This window comes from Notolabrus celidotus, chromosome 20, assembly GCF_009762535.1.
Source record: "Notolabrus celidotus isolate fNotCel1 chromosome 20, fNotCel1.pri, whole genome shotgun sequence".
Taxonomy (NCBI): Eukaryota; Metazoa; Chordata; class Actinopteri; order Labriformes; family Labridae; genus Notolabrus; species Notolabrus celidotus.
Window position 1 is genome coordinate 16,546,351 of NC_048291.1, and position 22,867 is coordinate 16,569,217.

General features: G+C 42.3%; 1 protein-coding gene across 1 annotated transcript; it reads right to left on the minus strand.

Annotated features, from left to right (window-relative positions):
* Positions 1 to 839: 839 nt before the first annotated feature.
* s1pr2 (sphingosine-1-phosphate receptor 2) lies at positions 840 to 19,277 on the minus strand. The gene is made up of 2 exons (XM_034711917.1): positions 18,890 to 19,277; positions 840 to 3,998 (listed from the first exon to the last, which is right to left on the minus strand). Exon 2 carries the CDS (start codon positions 3,863 to 3,865, stop codon positions 2,750 to 2,752), a length of 1,116 nt encoding a protein of 371 aa, XP_034567808.1. The 5' UTR covers positions 3,866 to 3,998; positions 18,890 to 19,277; the 3' UTR covers positions 840 to 2,749.
* Between the last annotated feature and the right edge of the window lie 3,590 nt (positions 19,278 to 22,867).

Sequence of the window (22,867 nt, forward strand, 5' to 3'; positions counted from 1 at the left end):
CCATTAGTTCTCCGACTTTGACTGTATACATTCAGACAAAAGACTTACATTTATTAAATAGTGGGTTTTATTCATACCAAGACTATTGTACTTTTGTGTGTCCATGTGTGTTCTATGTGCACATGATCTGAGGGATATGAGTGTGTTATGTTTTAGTAAAAGTGTACTTTTATATGTTTTACTTTGCTGGAACAAACCTGCTTTAGACTTGTGTTCTGACTTAAAAGTTATTTGTATATACAACTTCACCTACAGGTTTCTGAGTCTGATGTCATATCCTGCAGGGCACTGGAAAGACCTGGCAGACTTCCCAGCAGCCTCCTGGGGCTGATTCAGCCAGTGTTCCCACCCAGGAATCCTGGACGTCTGAAAGGAAACAGGCCCAACTCTCCCAAGGCCACTATAAGTCAGCCCCCCCCTCTCATCCCAAGTCTCCCCCTTGGCTGAAAAACATCTCCTGGGATGTTCTTTTATGTTTTTCTCAGACAAACTATCTTACAAAAAAAGACATTTTTCTTACCACACCCTATTTTCACCCTCCCTGTCTTTTGCCCAGCTTCCCATCATAGTCCTGTCTTGCTTCGGCCCTCAGGCAAGTTAACTACTTTACTAGGTAAGGAAGCATCGAATAATGGCCAAGTCCTATTTGCATAAAAACTTTCAGACTTTCATGTTGAAACCAGTGCCTTTTCCACCTTGTCAGAGAGTGTTTGGATTAAAATCTGTATTCTGAGGTCTTGTGGGATGCAGGCAGATTAGAAGACATCCCAAACCAACAGTTAAGGAACATTAGCAATCATTTTTTTATGGCAAAGAATTAAACGCAAAGACACAAAATGATTATTTTGGTATTTCATTTATTTTATAAAAAGGGAATGCAATTAACAAAATGTCTATGTACCTACATTAGTGTTTCAGATTGTACCGATTTAACACAGGCAGCGTGCTACAGGACACACAAGGCTATTGCACACGAGACATTTCACACAAATTATACATACTGTACAAAATTACATACATACCATACATACTTACATACATACATAGTTATTTCATGTATTTATAATAAAAACATCACAGAGTCAGGCAACACAATGAAGTGATAGGTACACAAATTAAAAACATCTCTCCATCAGAAAAAAATGGGGAAACAAACATCACTGAAGCTGCCAAAGTGCTTTTCACAATTTCTACTTGGACATCTAAATGTTACAGTCACTATGAAATATGAAGGAGAGAAGAATTTTAAATGCTTGTTTACAGAAAGAAGGTGATCCTGAACAACAGGAACCGGACAACGAAAAACAGGACTTCCTATGGTTAAAGGAAGTTGCATGTTGAGGGATGTCAGAGAATGAGGATGAAGCTAACCTCCCAGGAGGACAGAAACCAGATATTCTCCCTTTTTGTAGGGAAGGCAGGGGGTCTTTGGAAATATGGGACGTGTATACGTCTTTAGCTGCACAGGGCATATGGCCAGCTAATTACACCAGGATGTTCACAAATAATTCTTGTTCATGTTGCTATGTAAGACTTCACAGTGAAAGTGCCCTGACCTGTTCATCTCTGCTCGTCAACGACTTGGTAATTCAAAATGATGACCAATAATACTGTCAACAATGGAGCGCCTGCCCCAAACACTTCATACATACATTCAGCCTTATTCCCAAAGAGGAAGGCGCACACAGAGACAGCACATTGCTGCTATGTTGCTACAACACTGTCAGGACATTAGTCCCATTTGTCAAAGCTGCTGGACAGCTGTCACTGAGTAGGATTCATCAGTGCCAACTCACTTCAGGAAATGTACTTTCTTGATTAGGCCTTCCTCAACGGAAACGATTAAGATACAAAAGACAACAGTAAAAGCAAGAGGGACAGATTGTGACAACAAACGAGGGAAGAGGTGTTATTGATGGAAGCTATAGATGGAATATAATATACACATCAGTTTACGAATAAGTTAGAATTCATGCATTACATGTATGCAGATTATGTACGTTTGTTGTAGTTAATCAAATAGTTTAAGCAAGGTTATACAGGGAATATATAGACCTGGTTTAGGGAGCACTCACTTATTTGGCTTATTTGGAGCACAGTGCTGAGTAAAGTTGATCAATGTCTCCAATTCTGTGTAGAATGAGTGATACATCTGTAGGCCTAATGTATTCATATATCTGTGGAGGAGAGTAATGTGGTTAAACCTTGTAACAAGAGTCTCTCAAGTAATCTACAAAGGGAAACTTTGTGAGCTTTGCATTGAGGCAGTTCTTGATAGGCCCAAAAAAGCTCACCATTACTTTGATAATATGCTTTGTATGTTTCCTTTTTTGGCTTTTAATACAGGTTTACATGGTAGAAATGAAAAGAAGACCAGAGGAATATACATGGAAATGGTTTTCAGCTCCATATTAGTCAATGAGAGTACCTATGAAAAAGCTTTTTTCACATTTCTTAAGTTCTCACCTGTGGATTTGATTTCCACTTGAAACATTGGTATTTTACACCCACTGCATGGGTGAACTGATTGAAGGCTGATTAAGAATTCCCACATTTTGATTGCCTCAAGAAGTGTCTGTATTGTAGAATGCATCTCAACAGACAGCTGTGTCACAGCCTTTACAGGCAGCTAAGTTCACCGTGTGCTTGCATTTTTTGTCACGTCTTTGTCTCATCACAGCCTCTACCTTTGATCATAAACACACATACCTTCTCACACTAACACACACTCTGATGATTTTGCACCACATCAGACACAGGTTGTACAGTTTTGCATGATAGGTGTGGTCTGATGTTCATGTTTGTTGGTGCAGTGTTCCAGAGAGCTGGAGCTCTTAAGAGGGACCAAACAACGGTCAGCTGGCCGCCCGCTTTGCAGCACCCCCCAGCAGCACAACACTCGCAGAAACTCCTTTCTCATGTCCTTACTGCGCAGCGTGTATATCACAGGATTAAGTGCTGAGTTTAGAGTGGCAAAGCCAAAAAAGATGTCTGCTTTGGAAAGAATTGGGCAGAACTGTATGCTACAGGATGAATCTAGGAGGAGGATGGTGAAAGCAGGCAGCCAGCACATGATGAAGACACCCAGCACTATGGTGACAGTTTTCAAAAGGGCATAGGCTGGTGAGTTGGTTGCCTCCTGGTGGCTGGAGCGTACAATCAAGTAGATCCTCACATAGAGGATAACAATAGAAAGCAGTATAAGACTGAAAATAGTCACAACAAAGAGGATGTATCTCTTTGAGTAGAGCGGCAAAACAGCTGAGCATTCGGGGCGATCGTTGATGCAGTTCCAGCCGATGATAGGAAGTCCTCCGAGGAGGATTGAGGTGACCCAGCATGCACCTATTAAAATAAACATACGGCATGTCTTTGTGGAGCCATACACCTTGACCTTGGTGATAGCAGAGTAGCGCTCTATTGCTATTGCCAGCAAGCTGAAGACTGAAGCTGCCAGAGCGATGAATGCTGTGCCCTCCCGAATAAACCACTGCACAGGTACCAGGTCGAAGGTCCTTGATCCTGACAGAAAAATGTTGGCTATGTAAGCCGAGCCTGCCAATAGGTCAGAGAACGCCAGATTGCCAATGAAGAAAAACATGGCAGAGTGGAACTTCTTATTGCGGCAGACAGCAATCAGGACAAGCAGATTCTCCAGGATGATGATGGTGCAGAGGACGACTATCACAATGTGCAGGGTTGTGAGCTGTTTTTTATTCTCAATATGTTTATCCAGCTCCTCAGGAGTCATGTTCTTCGCATAGGCATAGTAGTAATGGATGAGACTCCGATTGTAGTACTGGGAATACTTGCTCTTCATGATGACAGGGTGGCAGAGCACAGCGGCTTTACGGCAAAGATTCATTCACACAGTGGAGATGTGCGGAGCGTCTACGCTGATAATCATTGTCTTCAAGAAATGGACAGGAAGAGGACCAAGGCTGGGAGGACCAACACCCGGTCCGGCAGTTGCGTCTACAGAGCTCTTTGTGGGTCACCTGCAGACACACAGAAAAGAAGAGAAAGCAATGGTTACTGACATGGTCCATTTTTAACCAGGCCATGACAAAGCAAACACTAATTTTTAGTCTCGAGCATAACAAAGTAACCAGGCAACAACCTGATTCTCCTTCTGTACAGGGTAAACCTAATGTTTTCTTGACTTCTTTTTGATCGTCATCCTTCAAATCTTTTAAAAAGTGCAGCAAAAGTTATCAAATGTTTTTCATTTGCACATTCATAAAGACTAAAATTCACATGACGTACATGAATTGCCACACAGTAAATGAATACACAGCTTTTTAGGACGCCCACGCAGGCAGCAGTCTTAGCCTGCTGTGATCGAAATGGGATGTACTAATTCATTGGCTAATAGGGGAATTTTACATTTGAATAATAATACAAAAAAAACTGACAACCCATGCATGCAGGGATCATCTTCAAGTAGAAGAATACGTTCACTGTGTGGCAGTGTGCTGTGCTCACACAATGGACTGCATGTGCTTGCAGTCTGAAGGGGACATTCCACTAACCCTGTCCGAGCACTCTGTTGTCAACACAGAGCATTGTTGTGGGGAGCGGACTATTCCACTCCACTGAGCTACCTCTTGAAACTTCTGCATAGCTTGTGGATCAGTCAGACCTCTCCATCCTGCCCCTGTCCCTTCTGACCAGCTGATACCCAGAGAGTGTGGAAGGGTCCCTTACTAAAACTGTTCTATAGTGCATCATGAGCCAAAAAGATTCCAATTCAGTTTTTCAATATTCTGTGTATTTCAGTATTTCTACACCCACAATACGCTTTAGGTGCATGTGTTATAATATCTCATGTATCCTATGACTAAATATATAAACTAGGTTACTCGTGTGAAACCATGACAGGAAACTTTTGGATTAATAAGGTGTAAACTTTTATATTGAAGAACCAAAAAAGAAAACAATTCAAAACAGCTTTATGAACCACTAATGTTGTTTCAAATGACTGAGAGAGTCCTTTTCATGAAGAAACCTATAAACAAACCCAAACCAAGTAAATTGGCTGCAGTTAAGGAGCTGAAAAACAAAGAAAAAATTGCGGGTCTGGAAATCTAATTAGAGGCGGCGCTGGTGTCTTAAACCTGTCAGAAGTAACAGGATCCCTCTGCAGACCAGCTCCAGAGGTAATTGAACACTGATGCTTCAACTTGTCTTCACAGCAGCTCTGAACTGGAAACCTTTAGTGGAAACTGCACTGCTGAAGCTCTTCGCCGTTATGCGGAGCTTTGAGTCAAAACCCAGGAGAGTGAAGGATGGAGAGGGATTGAGACAAAGGCAGACAGAGAGCATGCATGTGGAACGGTATCTGGACACAAAGGCAGGAATCTGAGACTCCGCCGTGACGTCCACACACACACACACACACAAAGGAATGAGTGTGACATGCAGCATAGCACAAGACTTTATTCTGCACGTGCTCTGATATCTATCTTACACACACACAGCTAATTGTGACGGTCCCCCCGCAGCCAGACAACTCAGACACACAGCTCTTTTTGGTTGCAGGCAAAAAACAGTGCACTGTTTCCTCAAGCAGGAACAAAGAACAATAGTCTCCTTCAGTGTGGAGAGCATTGCCCTTCAGCCTTAATAATGGGACAGCACAATTCCATTTGGTTGCTGTGTCTGTATCATGGCAGAAATGTATTTACAGTTAAGCCTTCGCTTATCAGAACCTCTCGACCTAGCTAATCTGTTTAGCTCCATTAATGGACACAAATGGGAGGCTTGAGGCTGAGCACGTGTGCCAGCTGCACTATCATTATTGCATTATGTTATATGATTGCATTTTATATTGACTTTAATATTGAAGAGTCAGCTGATAAGGAGTTCTTTATCTCAACATCCTGCAGTCCTCTTAGATGAAAAGACACTGTTTTGTTTCCTCTCAGCTCTGTCTGGTTCTCTGTAAACTCTTCTCTCACATGTGTGCACTCAAGGTCCACCTGTCACCTGCAGACCTTGGCGTCTGTCATCAAGGGATTTCTCTATGTGTAGGAAACCTGACAGGCTGGTTTGCCTACAGCACCGTCTCGTAGCAGCCCTGCCCTACACCTCCACCTGCCATGTGCCATTCAGAGGTTTCCATGGTGATTGGTCAACAGGAGACTTCCTGCTTTGAAAGCCCTCCCCTTCAACACATTGTCAAAGTTGTGCCCTGCATTCGACCCAGACATCCCTGTCACACATCCACAGCAGACAAACACATTGTCAAAAATGTCACGCCATGTCACGAATGACTCCTTTCCTCTCCAACACAATGGGGCTCAAACCTAGAATTATTACTTTAGTTTATCAACAGTGTACTTTTGCAACTATGCTTAATATGACAAGTGAAGTGTTTATAGTGATACATTTACCAAGCATTTATAAGAGTTTATAAGTGTTTTAGAGGAGAAAAATCTAAATTACATCATACATTTCATATAGCATCAGAGGTCATTGAATGCATCTTTTATACATTTGAGTATAAAAGTACAAAGACAACATATCAAATGTTGAAACTAAAACTATGTTATTTTTCAAAAGAAAAATATATGCTCAATTTAAATTAAAAAAATGGGGACAGGGGCCACAAATCCTGAAAAAGTTGTATTACTCTAGAAGAAAAACCCCTTGAGGAACATCTCCAACTAGTTATGTTAATGGACTGGTTATTAATATGATTGTGTATAAAAAGGACATTCCAGAGAGAGCCTCTGATGTTAACATGGGACGAGGTTCACCACTCTGTGCATGAGCAAATACTTCAGCAATTACAAAATAATGTTCCTCAGCGCAAAGTTGCAAAGAACTTGGGGATTTCATGATCTACAGTACATGATGTCATCAAAAGATTTAGAGATTCTGGAGAAACCTCTGTACAAAAGAGACAAGGCTGTAAACCAAAACTGGGTAGTCATGATGTTTGAGCCCTTAGTCCACACTGCATTATAAACAGACATGACTCTGTAAAAATTACTTTGAAACACCATTGTAGGTCAACACAGTATATTGCTGGATTCACAAATGCAGGTTAAAACGGTAGAGGAAACATGAAATGGCTGTGTCTTCTCTGGGCTCTAACCCATTTGATATGGACTATCCTAAACTGATAAACTGACATGTGGAAATTCCTATAGAAATCATGGAAACTGCATCCTCTGCTCTGCTTGTTATCAGCACACTGTTCAAAAGCCATCATCCCTGATGGTATGGGGATACATAAGTGCTCATGGCATAGTTTGCACATCTGTAAGGGCACCATTAGTGCTGCAAAATATATATAGGTTCTGGAGCAACATAAAATCATCAAAATTATGCCTTTTTCACGGACCTTGCATATTTTCGCAATACAATGCTAAACCTCATTCTGCACGTCTCAAAGCAGCATGTCTCCGTAGTATAAGAGTCCAGATGCATAACTGTCCTCCATTGAAAACATTTGGTGCATCATGAAATGGAAAATATGACAACATTTTTAAAGAAGCATACATTTTTCATTAAACAATAAAATTGTACAGTTTTAACATTTGATATGTAGTCTTTTCACTATGTTTAAATTAAACAATAAGGTTCAAATAATTTTTAAACCATCTGTTTTTTATTAACTTTTACACTGCGTCTCAACTTCTTTGGAGTTGTACTTGTGGTTTCACAGTGAAGCTCAGGCACAGTCTGTGATGAAAGAAACAACTGTTGATGGGAGGGTTAAAATGACCTACCGACAGACTAAAAGCTGCCAAAGAAGAGACAGTCACCTGAGACAGGATTCAAGGATTCAAGAGGATTCAAGGTTTTTTATTGTCATACCAATACAAGCTGTCGCATGATATGGAACGAAATTCGTTTCTCAGGTCCCTCATTAAGCCAAAAAAAGAGCATACAATTAAGGGAAGACATAGTAATAAATGTAAAAATATTAATACAAATATAAATATAAAAATATTGTGCATAATGCAATTGAATGTGCAAATGTACAGTGTGCAAGTTTTTAGGTATTTTGAGATATCCTATCAGAGAGCTCATTGGCACCAATACTGAACGCATTTCACACCATTTGACAGTTGATGCAAAGATGCTCTCGAGGTGTTAACAAATGCTACCCGTGGGATTTTCACAGATTTACCCACACACTGACTCATGAAATCATGAAAAACTATCAGTCACGCAACCTTAGTTTCAAAAGCTGCTCATACAGACAAGATTTTTTTTCAACATCCAAGCAAATGTTCTGCTGAAAACTGACTCTTGTTTCCTCCGAATCCTCACAACAGACAGAGTTCCCCTCATCAAGGGACTTCCGGCTGCACAAAAGCCTCCGGTGTTTTTCTTTCTAAAACATCTGATAAGCACCAATTAGCAGAGCGTCTGCTAACCAGAAACCAAGGCAACGCCCCCCAATGACACCACCTGCCACCTGTGACACTCTACTTAAACCTAGATCCACTTTCTCTGGGGGGAAAGCACTTAAAAGAGAAGCCGAGCTTCTATCCGATAACGCAGCACGGCTGCTAGTGTTTGCATGTGCACACACATTTTCACGCTACAACCTCCTGCAAACATTCTAGCCAAGAGAAGTGATGTGACTAATGGTGTGTTTGGACAGTTTACATTTGACACTTTGATCATGTTTGCAATGAAACGTGCTTCCTATTTGTTTACTTTGAAGAATCAGTTAGCACTTTTAGCCGTTGAGCAGGTTGTGGTCTGAAACATCCTGCTACACATCTTTCGCCATCTGCTCTTCACAGCCGCTGCTTGAAAACTGCTGTGATGGTGAGACAGCATGGCCAAGTGTAGGCGGCCTGATAGTTTAACAGAAAGGTCTTCTTTGTCAGAGCTTTACTGTGGAAAAATGTAATCATGTGCATTTTCCATTTTAAGGTGACTTAATGACTTCCTCTCTGACACTGGGGTTTGTCCCTCTTTCAGCAACGAGCATATATACATCATAGATGCACAGAGAGAATACCTCCCTGTGATTGGCTCTTTCCTGTGCAGTTTCACAGCAGTACATATTAGTCATGCCTATTTGTTGTTCTTTTGTATTTATAGCTGATGTTATTGTTATTATATTTTTATTTTTATTTGTATTTCTTATTCTTATGCCTTGTACAAAGAGAGCACAGTTTACCAAAGTCAAATTCCTTGTGTGTTCAAGCATACCTGGCCAATAAAGCTGATTCTGATTCTGATTCTGTAAATGGTAGAATCAGGGAGCAAGTCCAAGTCCAAAATTAGCTACTTTTTAAGGAGTTTTAGCTGATGGAACCTAAAAGGTGTGACTGTGATCACGTAAAATAGAAATACAGCACAAGAGCTTAAGAAATTCCATGTACAATGCAATGCAATGTAGTAAGAACATTTCCACAGTCAAGTGTTGACATGTCAGACACAGAGAACACAACTTACTATTACCACAACAAAGGTATCAAGCAGCTTCTACAGAGGCTTTTAAAGGAAATGACTAAGCCAAAAAGTGCATGCTAAAAGAACAAAAAAAATACTCTCACCCATCCTCTCTTTAACACTTGCATACATGGACTGCTGACATTTGCGAGATATTTTCAGGAACTTGACATTTACAGATACACTTCTCTCACAACTTGATATACTGAAGCTGTTGCAGAAAATTTGACCCCGGAATTTACTTGACTCAAATGTTGTACCCCCACAGCGTGAAGCCTTCCCTGTTGTAGTGTTCCCTGCGAGCTGAGGAGAAGGAGGCAAGGACGACGTGCTGGTAGTGAGGTGCAAGCTAAGAAAAGACGACATCGACCTGTCCTGCCACCCACCGTTATGGGGAATGTAAGATCTATTTACGATAAGGTGGACGAGCTAACCCAGCACCAGAGGGAATACTGGCAGAGTAGCATCATGCTAACAGAGCTAACACCGGACACGAATGCCACATTGGAAGGATTAAACCTGCTGTGGGCGGACAGGATACAGGAGAGCAAGACTGAACACAATGGTGAAGAGGGCCAGCTCAGTCCTTCACCCTGTGGAGGTGGTGGCTGACAGGAGGATTATGGCCAATCTGTTGTCTTTGATGAACATTTCTTTTTTAGATATATATTCTGATAGATTATATATATATATTGACATAGAGTGGTCTAGACCTCCTATGTTTGTAAAAGTGTCTTGAGATAACGTTTGTTGTGATTTGGCGCTATACAAATAAAGATTGATTGATTGATTGATTGATTGTAGGGTGGGTCTCAGGAGGCTGATCATGACGTCAAATAGGCACTGCGGTAGTCACAGTGTGATGTTTACAATCTGATCCAGGATTAAAACCACTATCACTGTGTTTTTATTTTTGACTTTTTAGGTTTTTTCAATATATTTTGTTTCCCTCCCAACCCTGGCATTAGAGCCTATCAGAGCCTAATTCACAGTTGTGTTATTATACCGCATTTGTAAAAAGTAAAAGTAGAGTACAAGTGCATGCTTGCCTTATTGTCACAGCACTCTCTGTTGATGATTACTGAATAGCGCAAACTGACCGCCTCTGCTATTGGTCTGGCCTATAGTAGCTTATTTCAACCAATTAGCTAGGCAGAACACCAGTTGCAGTCTTATTTAAATATCAACAACCCTGCTTGCTTGTCCCCCACTCACCTGTCTGCTCACACTTTCTGCTGTGGTTTTACATGAGCTCAGCCAGACTTGACCTCGAAATGATACCAGTGGGCTAGTAGGATATATTCCAGATAAAGTCAGGGTGGAAAACTCATCTGTTTGTGTTCATGCATGCAGCTCACTGGGGTTATTTCAGGAAATTTTCAGGAACTTTGTGCATGTCTGAAAAGAGCTAATGTTTGGTCAAGATTGAGGATGGGGACTGTGTAGCGCGTGCAGGAGGAGGATGAGTTGTCTCCTGTGTGATGGCGAATGTTTCAACATTATTTATAAAGATGTTTCTACAATACAAAAACACAAACTAAAAACTATGCTCATCACTCTGCCCACTACGTAGCTTTTCCTGCTGTGTCCATGCATCCGCTCACCCAAACTTCTTTCAAACATTTTCTACTGTTTTCTAGTCTGTCAGGGAAAGTCTTGATCAAATCTTGGTGAAAAATGTTGCAGTTTGCATTCACACATGCAGCCCACCTAGGGTCAGGATGTTTTTGGTTCTGTGCTGTCCTTCTCTTTATATTGACTGCTTAGTGATTCTCTAAGCTGTTAGCCACTGTGCACATAGCCCATGTGCACAGTTCCTCTTTGCATGGAGCAGCCCCATGAAGTCATACCATGCAACCACATAAAGGGCAGTGATGGTCATTGTGTTTTGGAGGGTGGCCACACATCACCCCGTCGCCTTGTCCATCACTGAGCCCTAAGGCTCTATTTCTGAAACCTTTCAAATCAGCACGGCAGCATTATCGACTGTCTGCAGTCAATGTTTCCAGTATCAATGTACCAGAGTTCAGATGATTCATGTTGGTGCTGTGACATAACACAGCTAAAGCCTGGGCTGCAGAATGACCTTGTTCATTGCACAGACAAAATAAAAACCTATGGTGATTCTTGTCTTAGCAGCATTTCCTCTGTAAGGTCAAAACAGAAGACTTGTAAAGTCATGACTGGTTGAGCTTATCTTTAGCTCAGGTATCTCTGCCAACAAGCTGGCTGATAAAACTGTCGCCCAACAGTGACAATGAAAAGTAACAGTTTCAGGAGAACATTAAGAAACATGTGTTTGAGGTCAAACTGAGCAACAAAGCACAGGCAACCTCAACTTCCTTTAAGTGTGGCATTTCTGTTAACCAACAAAGACATGCATTTACTGCAGGACCACTAGACCTTTACTACAGACTCCAACTATAAGTGCAACTACAAGGCTGTGAAGCCCTCTGTTGCAATAGCCAGTCAGACATGTTGTATCTTTTGTTACCCTGATATTTCACCGAAACACAAGGCAAACATTCTTAAGAGACAGAACGTCTAACACATTCTGGCTGTCATATCACAGTGTGTGCAGGCCTTGTACTCTGGGGACAAATGCATGGGCTGATTATTGCGAGAGTGAGAAAGCTGCCCTCTCAAGTATCTCTGCAGGATCAGTTGTTTGGAAACACCAACAGCTCATAAATATACCAGAAGAAAGTAGAAGTTTTACAAGAAAGAGAGCAAGCAGACTAGAAAAGAGAGTGTGCCGGAGTGTCACGCTGTAACTTGCACGGTCCTCATGCAGAACAGACTAAGAGATATGAGATGGAGGCCTGCAATATCTCACAGTTTCTATCTTAGAGAGGAACTCAACTGCGGGAACAACAGTTTCACACAAAAGAAAAGCTTGGCATAGAAATGTGTTTGCTATGCCAAACTGTGTCGCAGACAAACACAAATCACATCCCTTTTTTGTGGAAAAAAGAAGTATCTATTTAAGTGTGCATCAGTGTCGTGATATCCACATGATGGCATTAGATGAGAGAAAACTAGTTCCCTATAACTGACAGATTAAACAGTTCCTCCTTTCTTGCCTGGCTGTGTAGGACGTTTAATTGTTGCACTCAACCTTCCCCTCTCTTTGTCCGTTATTATGCTAACACAGCCATGCTTCTTAAAACAGCCTATAAGCTGCGAGATATTAGTGGAGTGGGTGTCCTCAATACGCAGGGTTTCATCATGTAATTAGGGATTACCCTTTCGCTCGTCAAAGACTTTGACAGTTTGGGTACAGCCTCTTCTGAGGGGTCCAGTCTGTCAACACAGTTCAGTCAGGAACAAAGAGTTCTGGATGTTTCATTCTGACTTTTCAAAGTGTCTCGTTTAGTTTTCTGTTCCTCTCTTCAGTCAGTTCATCTTTTTTAACTTTGCAGGGTTTTATTTGTGGCAACTGTTGTTTTTCTGTGGCTGTAAGAGCAGTGGTGAGAGGAGTGGAGACAAAGAGCGGCGTAAAAAAGGGCATCATACAGCCTCAGGAGCCGTAACCCGCATGACTAGCAGACACCAAACTCCCCCACCACTACCCCCCAATCTCAGTCTGCCCCAATGGGGGGTGTGGGGATCTCCAAGGGTGGCGCCTCATAGGCAATTACTGTAATACCTTCACCCTCGGACCATTCCTGTCAACTTAAGTTATTCCAAATTATTCATGATTATGTATCGCTCCATTTTGCATATTTTCCTCTCATGCTGCGCTCTGGTTTATAGAGCCACAATGTCCCCACTCTTACACCCCCTCCTCTACTCATATATTTTAAACTTCACCACAGAGATCAAAAGACAAGGCCACAAAGAGGTGATTAAATGCACATCAAGCAGGATTTATTTAGCACGCATCTGGGGCAGACATGTTCTTACAGTCATCTATTAAAGACTTCATTAAAGCACATAGTGTGCTATCAGGAAACTGCACTGAGAGAATACTTTCTCAGAGCTGTGTCTGTGCTTTAAATCCTCCGGTCTGTATCTTTACTGGTTTAAAAAAGAAGTACCATTATCCCCCTACTCACCCTTCAAAAGTGTATGTACATTGCGAGTGCATGCATGTGCAAATCTGCTCAGCTTGAAATGTCAAACTATTCTCAGAATTTATGTCTTACAATGAACAGTGGTTAGCCACATATCAATATATCCTGCTGTGAGTTTGCACGCACACAGATAGGCAGGTGTTAACCACATGGAGTCCTTACATATGCAGGACGTGTACATGCTGTTATGACACAGGGTAAAGTTAGAGATCAGGTCTGGCTGGCCTGGGTCAGAAACCACAGGTCTGAATGCTTGATTCAAGTTTCAGCCATTCTCACACCTTCCCATGTCCTTATCTTCACAATGAGCTCTCCCCTAATGAAAGGCTTTGAACCCTCCTTTGGGTCTCTATTGTCCTGACTCCCTGCTTCCATTCTACTCTGTTGCTAGACCTTGAACTCCACCCCTCTCATGTTCTGCTCCTCCATTCGGAAACCGTGCGGTTGTCGTGAGAGAGCTTGTGGTTGTTTGTTTCTCGGCGTGCCAAGAAACAAAAGACATGACAATATTGATGTATGCAATGTGTGTATGTTGATAGCTAGGACTATGGCGCTCGTGTTTCTTCCGCTGATGTTGCATTGATTTTCAATGCAGTGATCATCACACAGTCGCAGGACATTATGCTAAAATCAAATACAAGAAAAGAAGCTGGGGACAAAGCAGCACATTGAGCAATGGAACATGATAGCATCTACACAGGCGTACACACATGCTGCCCTGATTGCTTTTGCCCAGTGCCCCTCAATAACGTGATAAATTGATGTAGGCCCTCCATCTCGCCACACGGTCCAGCTTTGAAAAAACAACTCCAGACTCCCCTGGCAAACATGGGTCCATTAAACACGGCTCTGTTGTTGGAGAAAAACATGGTTGCCTGGAGAGGGAACACTGTTGTGTCCACAATCCACTGTTGCTTTTGGTATTTTATACAATTTCAGATTTTCCTGCTTTGAACAGAAAATTAATATCTTGAAAAAATGATCTTGGTGCCAACATCAATTTGCCTCTCCTTCATGGGGACACCGTATCTTAAAATGCATGAAATACTTGTGCAGCGCCAGCAGAGTTACAACTTGCATTTAAAGACCAGTGTACGGAAAGAGACCCAAGAGTATTTAATGTTACAGATTTTTGGAGGGATACTATGTCTGTTTTACTTCCTGGCAACTCCACACAAATAAAACTTTTTAAAAAGACAAGGCCCCTAAGAAAACTCCCTGGCTTTTTGTGCAGCTGCACTGAGTCTTATGCAAGCTTTTGGTAGAGTTGTTTGCCAAGGGATATTTTCGCAGAAATAACAAACAGGTCAGAAAGTGAGGATTGTCTCCGAGCAGCTTCTCAGAGGGTAACAGCTACTTGACTTTGACTGAGACATTGCTCATCTGAAATGGACATGTCTGAGCAGACGTCATATTAGTTTAAAGTAAACAGAATCCATTTGAACACAATCTGTCGGCTGGGATAGAGCAGTCTGGCCTGTGCCATGACCCAGCTTGTGTTCGACTGGAGGTTAATTCCATTCTGTCTTTGATCCCAGAGAGACTGAAGCTGATGCCTTTACTGGATAAACACTAATAATCGCTCCTTTTAACAAAAACACGCAATCACAGCTATTTTGCCTTATTTTTAAAGTCTGTGAGAAAAGAAAAGTGTTCATTAGGAGGAGGGATGGAGTTAACTTTCAGTTCCAAACAAAGTGAATGGATTCAACAGGCTCTCACTGGCTGCATGGGGCAACTCAAAATCCAAGAAAATTGTCTCCAGTTTACTTCTGGAGGTGGGGTGTTGGAGTAATCCTGCTGAGTTTTGCAGCTGCCCAAACAAAGCTTACTGGATAACAAAGGCTTCCAAGAGAGAGGAAGAGAGATGAGGAGGAGGATGAGGTTGCCAGAACCAAGGCATCTTAATGCGTACCTGCTCCCAGAGAGAGAAAGAGCACTGAGTGACCAGGAATCAGGAAACCACGACATGACCGCACTGATTAAGCCTGCTTCGAAAAAAGACAGCACTAAGCTTTCCCCATTCAGTTTATAAATCACACTCTGGGACCTAAAGAGAGGTTGCAAAGTGCTGCTGATCTAATTCAAAGCCACAGCCCAAAACAGAAACCTTGCAGTCTATCTTCATATCACTGCCTCTAAGAGAGAAGACATCGCACAATGAAAGATGCCAGTTAGACCCCTGAAAACCATTTGTAGCTTTATTTCCAACTGGCAGCGCTTTGGAATAGGAGCTGGTCCAAGCTTGAAACATGTAAAAAGACAACCAGTCTTATCCCCACCCCAATAGATGTCATGAAATCCTGGCATGCTGCTACAAGCATCAGCGCCTGGTCATGGGGGGTCTTATAGTTTGTTCAAGTCCCTCAAGTGGAAAAGGAATGTAACAGGAGACCTTAAAGCTAATGGATTCTTTCATTGCTAAAAACACCTTCCTTAAAAAGTCAGACCCCACTCTATGCTCCACCAAATATCAGCTTGTGTAAATGTTTATACAATAATCATCACAGCCCTGACGCCATCATTTTGCAACCCAGAAAGCTTGTTTTGAAAAGTAGAGACAGATAGAGCGGGTAATTGTGCACGTGTGTCTGTCTCCCTGCCAAAAAAGAGCAAACAAAGTCTTTAGTGACATCCCATTCTCAATTATGCATCGAAAATGGGTTAAAGCAGAGGACGCCATATTTACTTCTCTGATCTGAGGCACTCCTAGCTCTTGGCTGTGAATCATAAAGCTACATGCTGTCAGCTGTGTGTTGTGACTTGCGCTTCAGCAGCTTGCGAACAGAAGGCGTTTACTTTGCTCCAGCTGCCACACCCAAGGAAAAGTGTTTTTCAGACTAAGGGGGAGTACCAGCTAGAACTCTGAGTCTGTAGAACCCAGATGGCCGTCTGCAGAGAACTTGTATTACCACAGAGAAAAGCCCAAGAGCAATGTATAAACACATACATTGTCTCCTGTGATCGTATTCTTCTTTATACTGTGTATACACAACTGACTGGTTTCATTTAACCAGGTAAAAGCCAGGTAGCCTCTGGCAAGTCACCACTCCTCTGATCACTCTGTGTTGTTAGCCCTCCGATCTGCCTGAATAAAGTGGTGAGTATAAACAACAAAAGAGAAGCCAGTCTCCCAAAGGAAAAGCCTTCTCACTGCTTCCTCTTAGCAACCCGCTCTCAGGCCTGAGCTGAAACCCGAGCATCCTTCTTGGATCGACACCACCCACCCACCACCCTTCTCCGCCTCCAACCCCTTAGTGACCTGCTCCATTAAAAAAAAGCCTGCAAATCCAGTTCCCACAGCTGCATTACCATTAATTTATTTATCCCTCCATGCACTCATACATCTATTTATTTATTCAACTCATCTATTTGTCTTCACTTCTCACGCTACCCCAGGCAGTCCCCATTGAGAGGGGTCTTATTACAGGCGTCATCGTGTGGAGGAAAACGGTGCCATTGAAGCACACTGACCCAGGTCAGCAGCATCCTGAACTCATGATTTCACGGGCTGTTTGACTAGGTCTGTTTGCCCAAAGTTCTATATAATAACACTTGTAAGTTTTTAGTTGTTCTTTATACACTCTAAGTCTTGTAATATAGGCTCTGGGTTAGTAAAAGTCTGGGGGTACTTGGGGCAGCGAAGTGTCATGCTAATAAGTTAACACCACTCACAAGCACCCTGGGGTTACCCTCTGCCAGGCCATGGATGGCAAAGCTGGCAGCAATGAGGCTTAGTCGGGTGGCGGGTGTTGTTCCAGTGCAATGAGCCATGTGCACAGACTGGTCTAATGCAGACAACCAACCGGCTGCATCATGCCCTGTCTCCGGCCGGTCCAAGACAAGCTGGGAGAAGCACCTGGATTCATAAGCGCTGTGCGCGCTGCAAACAAAGCAAGCTGCTCTGGCACAACACCAGCATCAATGAAGCTGCTGACAGGGCCTTCAACACTTGATCATCCTCTTCCAATGCTGCTGAGCGTGCTTCCTCTCCACCCCCTGCTCCTGATGTTATCTCACCAAGATGTTTGCTGGCCTTAATGCAACAGGCTTTGTAGCATCCATGTTCATTCGAGAGCTCAGTTTCTCACCCTGTAACCCCGGCTGGGGCTTGAGATAATGCCTAACTTTGCAGTTTCAGGCAGCCTGCTAATGAGCCACAGCTCCGTGCAGAGGGAACTAGACCAACCACAGGATGGAGAATGATGGATGGGGGCTTTTATCTGGGCAATAAACATTTGCTCCTCTACCTTATCATCTTATCTGCTGTGATTTGAGGATTCTCTCACAACATGATACTGCATGACTGGACTCCTGACACCTCTGTTTCCCTCTTTGCTAGGTTAACACTTTCTGATGCATGTTTCTGTCTGTCTATCATTATAGATGTGATAAGGAAATGTAATACAAGGCAGACAAAGGACTGCAGAGGCCACAGTCCTGCATTTGTGCAAAGTGACTTTACATTTTATAAAAAAATGCAATAATTATTCATCTGTTTTAGATAGAAGAGTAATTAAGAGTAACATCATTACAATAGAAATGTATGCAATTGTTACAGTGTTGATATCATGCTTTGCTCCTTTAAATTTGACAACAATATATAGTGTGTTAGGAGCTTCCTTGTTGAAGCTCTGTGCTGCTTCTCTCTGTGGAGCACATCTCCAACCCCAGCAGATTAACTCCGGTACATGGGGGATAACGGGGGCTTTTGTCTTATTAATACATCCTTTCAATACAATGCCTTCTTTAGAGCGACGGATGAACAAGCCCCAACAACATCGGAGGGGTCAGCGCGGGAGGGGGTGCACAGCAGGCTGTGCAACGGCCCGGGGTGCACGCAGCTCAGCTCTGCCCCCAACAACAGCTCAACACACAACATATGATGCAGCAAAGAGCACTGACCCCTGCTGTATGATCGACAGCTGTAGCCCTGTGTGTTAATATTTAACGTTACACCGTGTTATTCATTAAAACACACACTGTGTGTTTAGCAAACGCAGCTGCCACACGGAATCCAAATATCCACACATAAACAATTTGAGTGTGTGTGTGTTGAATAAGTGTTTCTGTTTGTGGCCAGTAAAAGTGCAGAAGTGGCATGTTGCTTAATGTGGGCCATGTAGCTGTCACGACAGGGTTTTGAGAGAAAGTCATTTCAAAATTTTGAGCTTCAAGTGAGTTTTAAGTCCACGCGCTTGATCGTTAATGCAATCCTGAGTGTGGGTACACGAGTGGAGTGTTTCTTAACAATGGCAAACAGATTACCTTTATGTAAAACTGAGTTGCATTCACAGTAGTAGCCTACTAAAGAGAACCCTTTGTTAAGTTGCTGCAGCACATGCAAACTTTCACACACATTGTTTTGGGAAGCTCCCATTACTTACCCCATGAGAGATTTAGTGAAGAGCAGCGAAAAGACGCTCCGACAAATATTTGTCTCACATGTGGCCCCAAGCTTCCACAAATGCTGCGTCAAAGTTCGGCGCTTTCCTCTGATCCGGGGTCGGGAGGCAACGATGACAATCAAAACTTTGGTGCAGGGCTACACGGCGTGTCTTGTCTAGTCACTAGTAAATCCATACCGGTCTGTGCGCCACCGCAGAAAACCTACACAGATAACCCGAAAGCACCACGATTCCACAGAGTAGGGAGCGGGAAGACACAAAGAAGACTTTCTTTAAAAAAAAATAACTCGCACTTTCTCTTTTGTCGCTCTAATCCAACACTCCGTCTGCGTGTCCTCCTGTTCTCTGAGAACAACAGCTCCACGGGGCTGTGGAGCGTCAGGGAAGCGCGCGCACAATACGCGGCCACACGCACGCACTCACACACACACACACACACACACACACACACACACACACACACACGAGACTCAGATTGTATGGAAACGTCATATACACATAAAGAGTCTCGAGTCTCTGTGTTTAAATGTAACAGTAATGCGGGTTTGTGAGCGGCAATTCATTTGGAAAATACTCTTTAAGACTATTTCTGGAGCATTTGCTCACTCTAGAGCTCACAAATGAAGTCCAGATGTTCCACCTCTTCACTTCCTCTCTCCCCAAAGATCCCAGAAACAGAATCCACACTTTTCAACTCATCTTGGCTCAGTTTTCTTCGAGAGTAGAGTCCACCTTGACAGTCTAGTAGTGAATACAATCTCAGCTGATGATACACAAGTATAATGTATGTGCCTTCTTTTTTTAAACTACACTATTCAGTCAATGTTTCTGATTTGTCAGTGCTGTTTTCTTTTGTTCCCCTATATATCTGCATACATGTGTAATGAGGGTGAGTTAAACGTCAGTCAGGGCTTGTTAGTCATCAGGTCTGTGGCGAGACATTCAGAGGGGCAGGAGGTGACTGGCTGCAGTGAAAGAGCTATCCAACCCCAGAGGAGGTAATAATGTCTTCCCAGCCATTACTCTAAGAGACAAAGTCATCCCCAGTGGCTGTGATGTCATGCGTCTGAGATAAGAGGGAGTTGAGTAATGTTGTTATAGTTTTTATAAGTTATCTCACTAAACAACTAGGAGATACCCTGCTTCTGTGTTGAAGAAATCTTCAGCGACTGTGTGAATCAGGGGTTTATGTAATGTTATGGTAAATGTCTCAGCTTGTGTTAAAAGATGCGTGTGGGTAAAGACCAGGATGTCGTGTTTCAGTCTCTCACATAGGTTTATTTTAGCCCAGAGTCCCATCTGGTTGACTGACGTCTGAACCCATCACGCAGGGAAAGCCCCTCTCTTCTCATCATACTGTCTACCTGTGGTGGTGAACGTAAAAGGGTCTGGTGTGTTTTTGGTCTCTAGAGAAAGGTTTCAGTAGCTTTGACTCATGTCGTGTCTGCTGATGTTTTACTGAGGGAGAAAGGATCAAGATTGTGCAATCAACTCTCACCGCACTCATCCCTGCCGCCCCCGCATCAGCAGCAGCAGCAGCGGCTGGTATGAGGAAATAACTCTCCAAAGAAGAAAAAAGGAGAACTTGTAAAAAAAAAAAAAAAAAAAAAAAAAAAAAAAAAAAGACAAAGAAAGAAAGAAAGAAAGAAATCGTCAACTTTGCAATACTTCAGTTAATGTTGCAAAAATCTTCCAACCTGCAATCTCAGGAGATGGAGACAGCGTTAAAGGCTCCAGCCTCTTGTTCACCTTTTATTTTATAAATGCTGCGAGGTGTGTGTAAAGTGTCTAGTAGACACACTTTATGGACTGACTTCTCACAGTTAGTGCGTTTATGATGGGACCCTTTCAGGAGCTGCTCCTCTAAAGCTGCCCCACTGCTATCTCTAACTGTGCTTTAAGGGGAGGGGTCAAGAGCCCTGACCTCACTTCCTGTTGGGGTTCCTCACAAGCATTCCATTGTCTGTGAGAATGTGCACGGGCCCTGGGGACTCTGCACATCTGGCAGCTGTTATTAGCAGGAAGATTACTGCATGTGCTGGTGGATGTGCCCCACACACAATGCTCATCATGAGCAAAAAAGCTATTGTACCACAACCAACTGAATGAGAATGAACCAGGTATGGTTCATCTCACTGCAAACCCTTAAAATAATCATTTAAGAAGTTTGTCTCTTCAATATCAGGGAACAGTTTTAAAGGAGTAATGACACATTTTGGAGATGTGCTCGTTCTTTTTGTGAATATTTTGAGGATATTCTTATTGTGGCTGTCATTTATGTTTGACAGCAGAACTCTAGTTTAGCACTAGAGCAAAAAGAAATCTGAATTTGTCCAACACTAATGTGTTGCTTTGTGTTGATATCTTTAAACATTCAAGTAAGTGCTGTATTAAGAACATGTCAATATTATTTTCAGCTTGTGAAACCAGCTCTAAAGATAAATAATCAAGCAATTGTGACTTAAAAAGAAAGGTGGTTTCCTTATCAGAGTAAAAGTGTGATGCCAGCATGCATAGACAGGGTTTTGGCGACCCAGCAACAGAAGCTGATTATGTCCTATTTTTGGTCAACACCACAAACTGTACACACATGTAAATGATACACGGCTGTGTGTTCCCTTCCAATCTAATAACCCCAACAGTTCAGACAATTGATGTACATGCCTTCCTGATATCATATGCTAAACATCACAAAACTTTTTCAAACTCAAATGAGACAAATCTGACACAATAACTTTTGTTATTCAACTCCATCAGCCCTCTTTATAGCAAACCTGGTTCACTAAAAACATCAAACTTAGAGCTAATATGGGAGTCATATTTGATGCAAGATCTTGGTTTTGACGTGCACTTTATACATATACTGTCCAGTCCTGTTTTTTTCTGTCTCAAACAAATTTAGGAATAAGGAGTAAGATAATTCCTGTCTCCCGCTGATTTGGACAAAGTTATTCATGCTTTTATTTTGTCTTGTTTGGATAACTTTATACCGGCACCATTCAGAGCTCCCTACACTGACTCCATTTCAGAACACTGCTGCTTAGATTTTTGCAGGCACCTAGAAATTTTCCTCGACAATTTACACTGGCAACCTTTTTTTAAAAAAAATTGTGGTAATTTTCACATGTAATTGATAACTTTTAAAGCCTTAATTGGCTTGCTCAAAGATAAAACAGTGAATTTTTTACCCTTATGTGCCTTGGAATTCACACAAATCAGTTAATGCAGCTCAGCTGGTTGTTCAAAGCTTCTGGCTTGTCACTTGAGGTGACTGGGCCTTTGCATATAGAGCCCCAAGACTGTGTAACTTTCTGCCAATCACATCAAGACAAGCCATATTCCAAGCTTCTTTTAACAGTATCTCATACAGACTCACAGCTTACGCTTTAGGTAGATAGCCGGTATATATAGCTACAGATAGAGCCTGTTTGGTGACATAATGGCATCAAAGCTACTTAAGTTTGAAAAAGGACATCATGGTGTGGGTACAAATAATGACTCAACGTTTACTTTTAGTTTCACCTGGAACCTGAAAGTCCAGTCTTCTTGGTGAAAGTATTCCTTTGTTTGAACATCACCTGACCGCCACCTAGAGTGGACTTTCACCTCTCAGCACAGTCTGCCTCAGCATGAGGTATATTTGAGGATTAATTTACATTGGAGTTAAATACTGGTCTGGTGCATCTCAAGAGGGCGGGAAAGTAAATCATGATGTTTTTTTAAAAAAATCAACATTATTTAACAACCTTGCAGTTGTAGTCTGGATGAAACTGACACTTGTGTTGTGTTCTCCACAAATTCTGTGACCTGTGTCATTATGCTGCAACAACAATCTGATTATCTCTGAGCCACTGTGTCACATTCTTGATTTAAGTCTAAAGGAAGGGTTTATCCCCAGATGTGGAAAATAACTAAGTTAACCCCCTTCTATTCAAAAGCAAGGGGCCTTTTACTAGA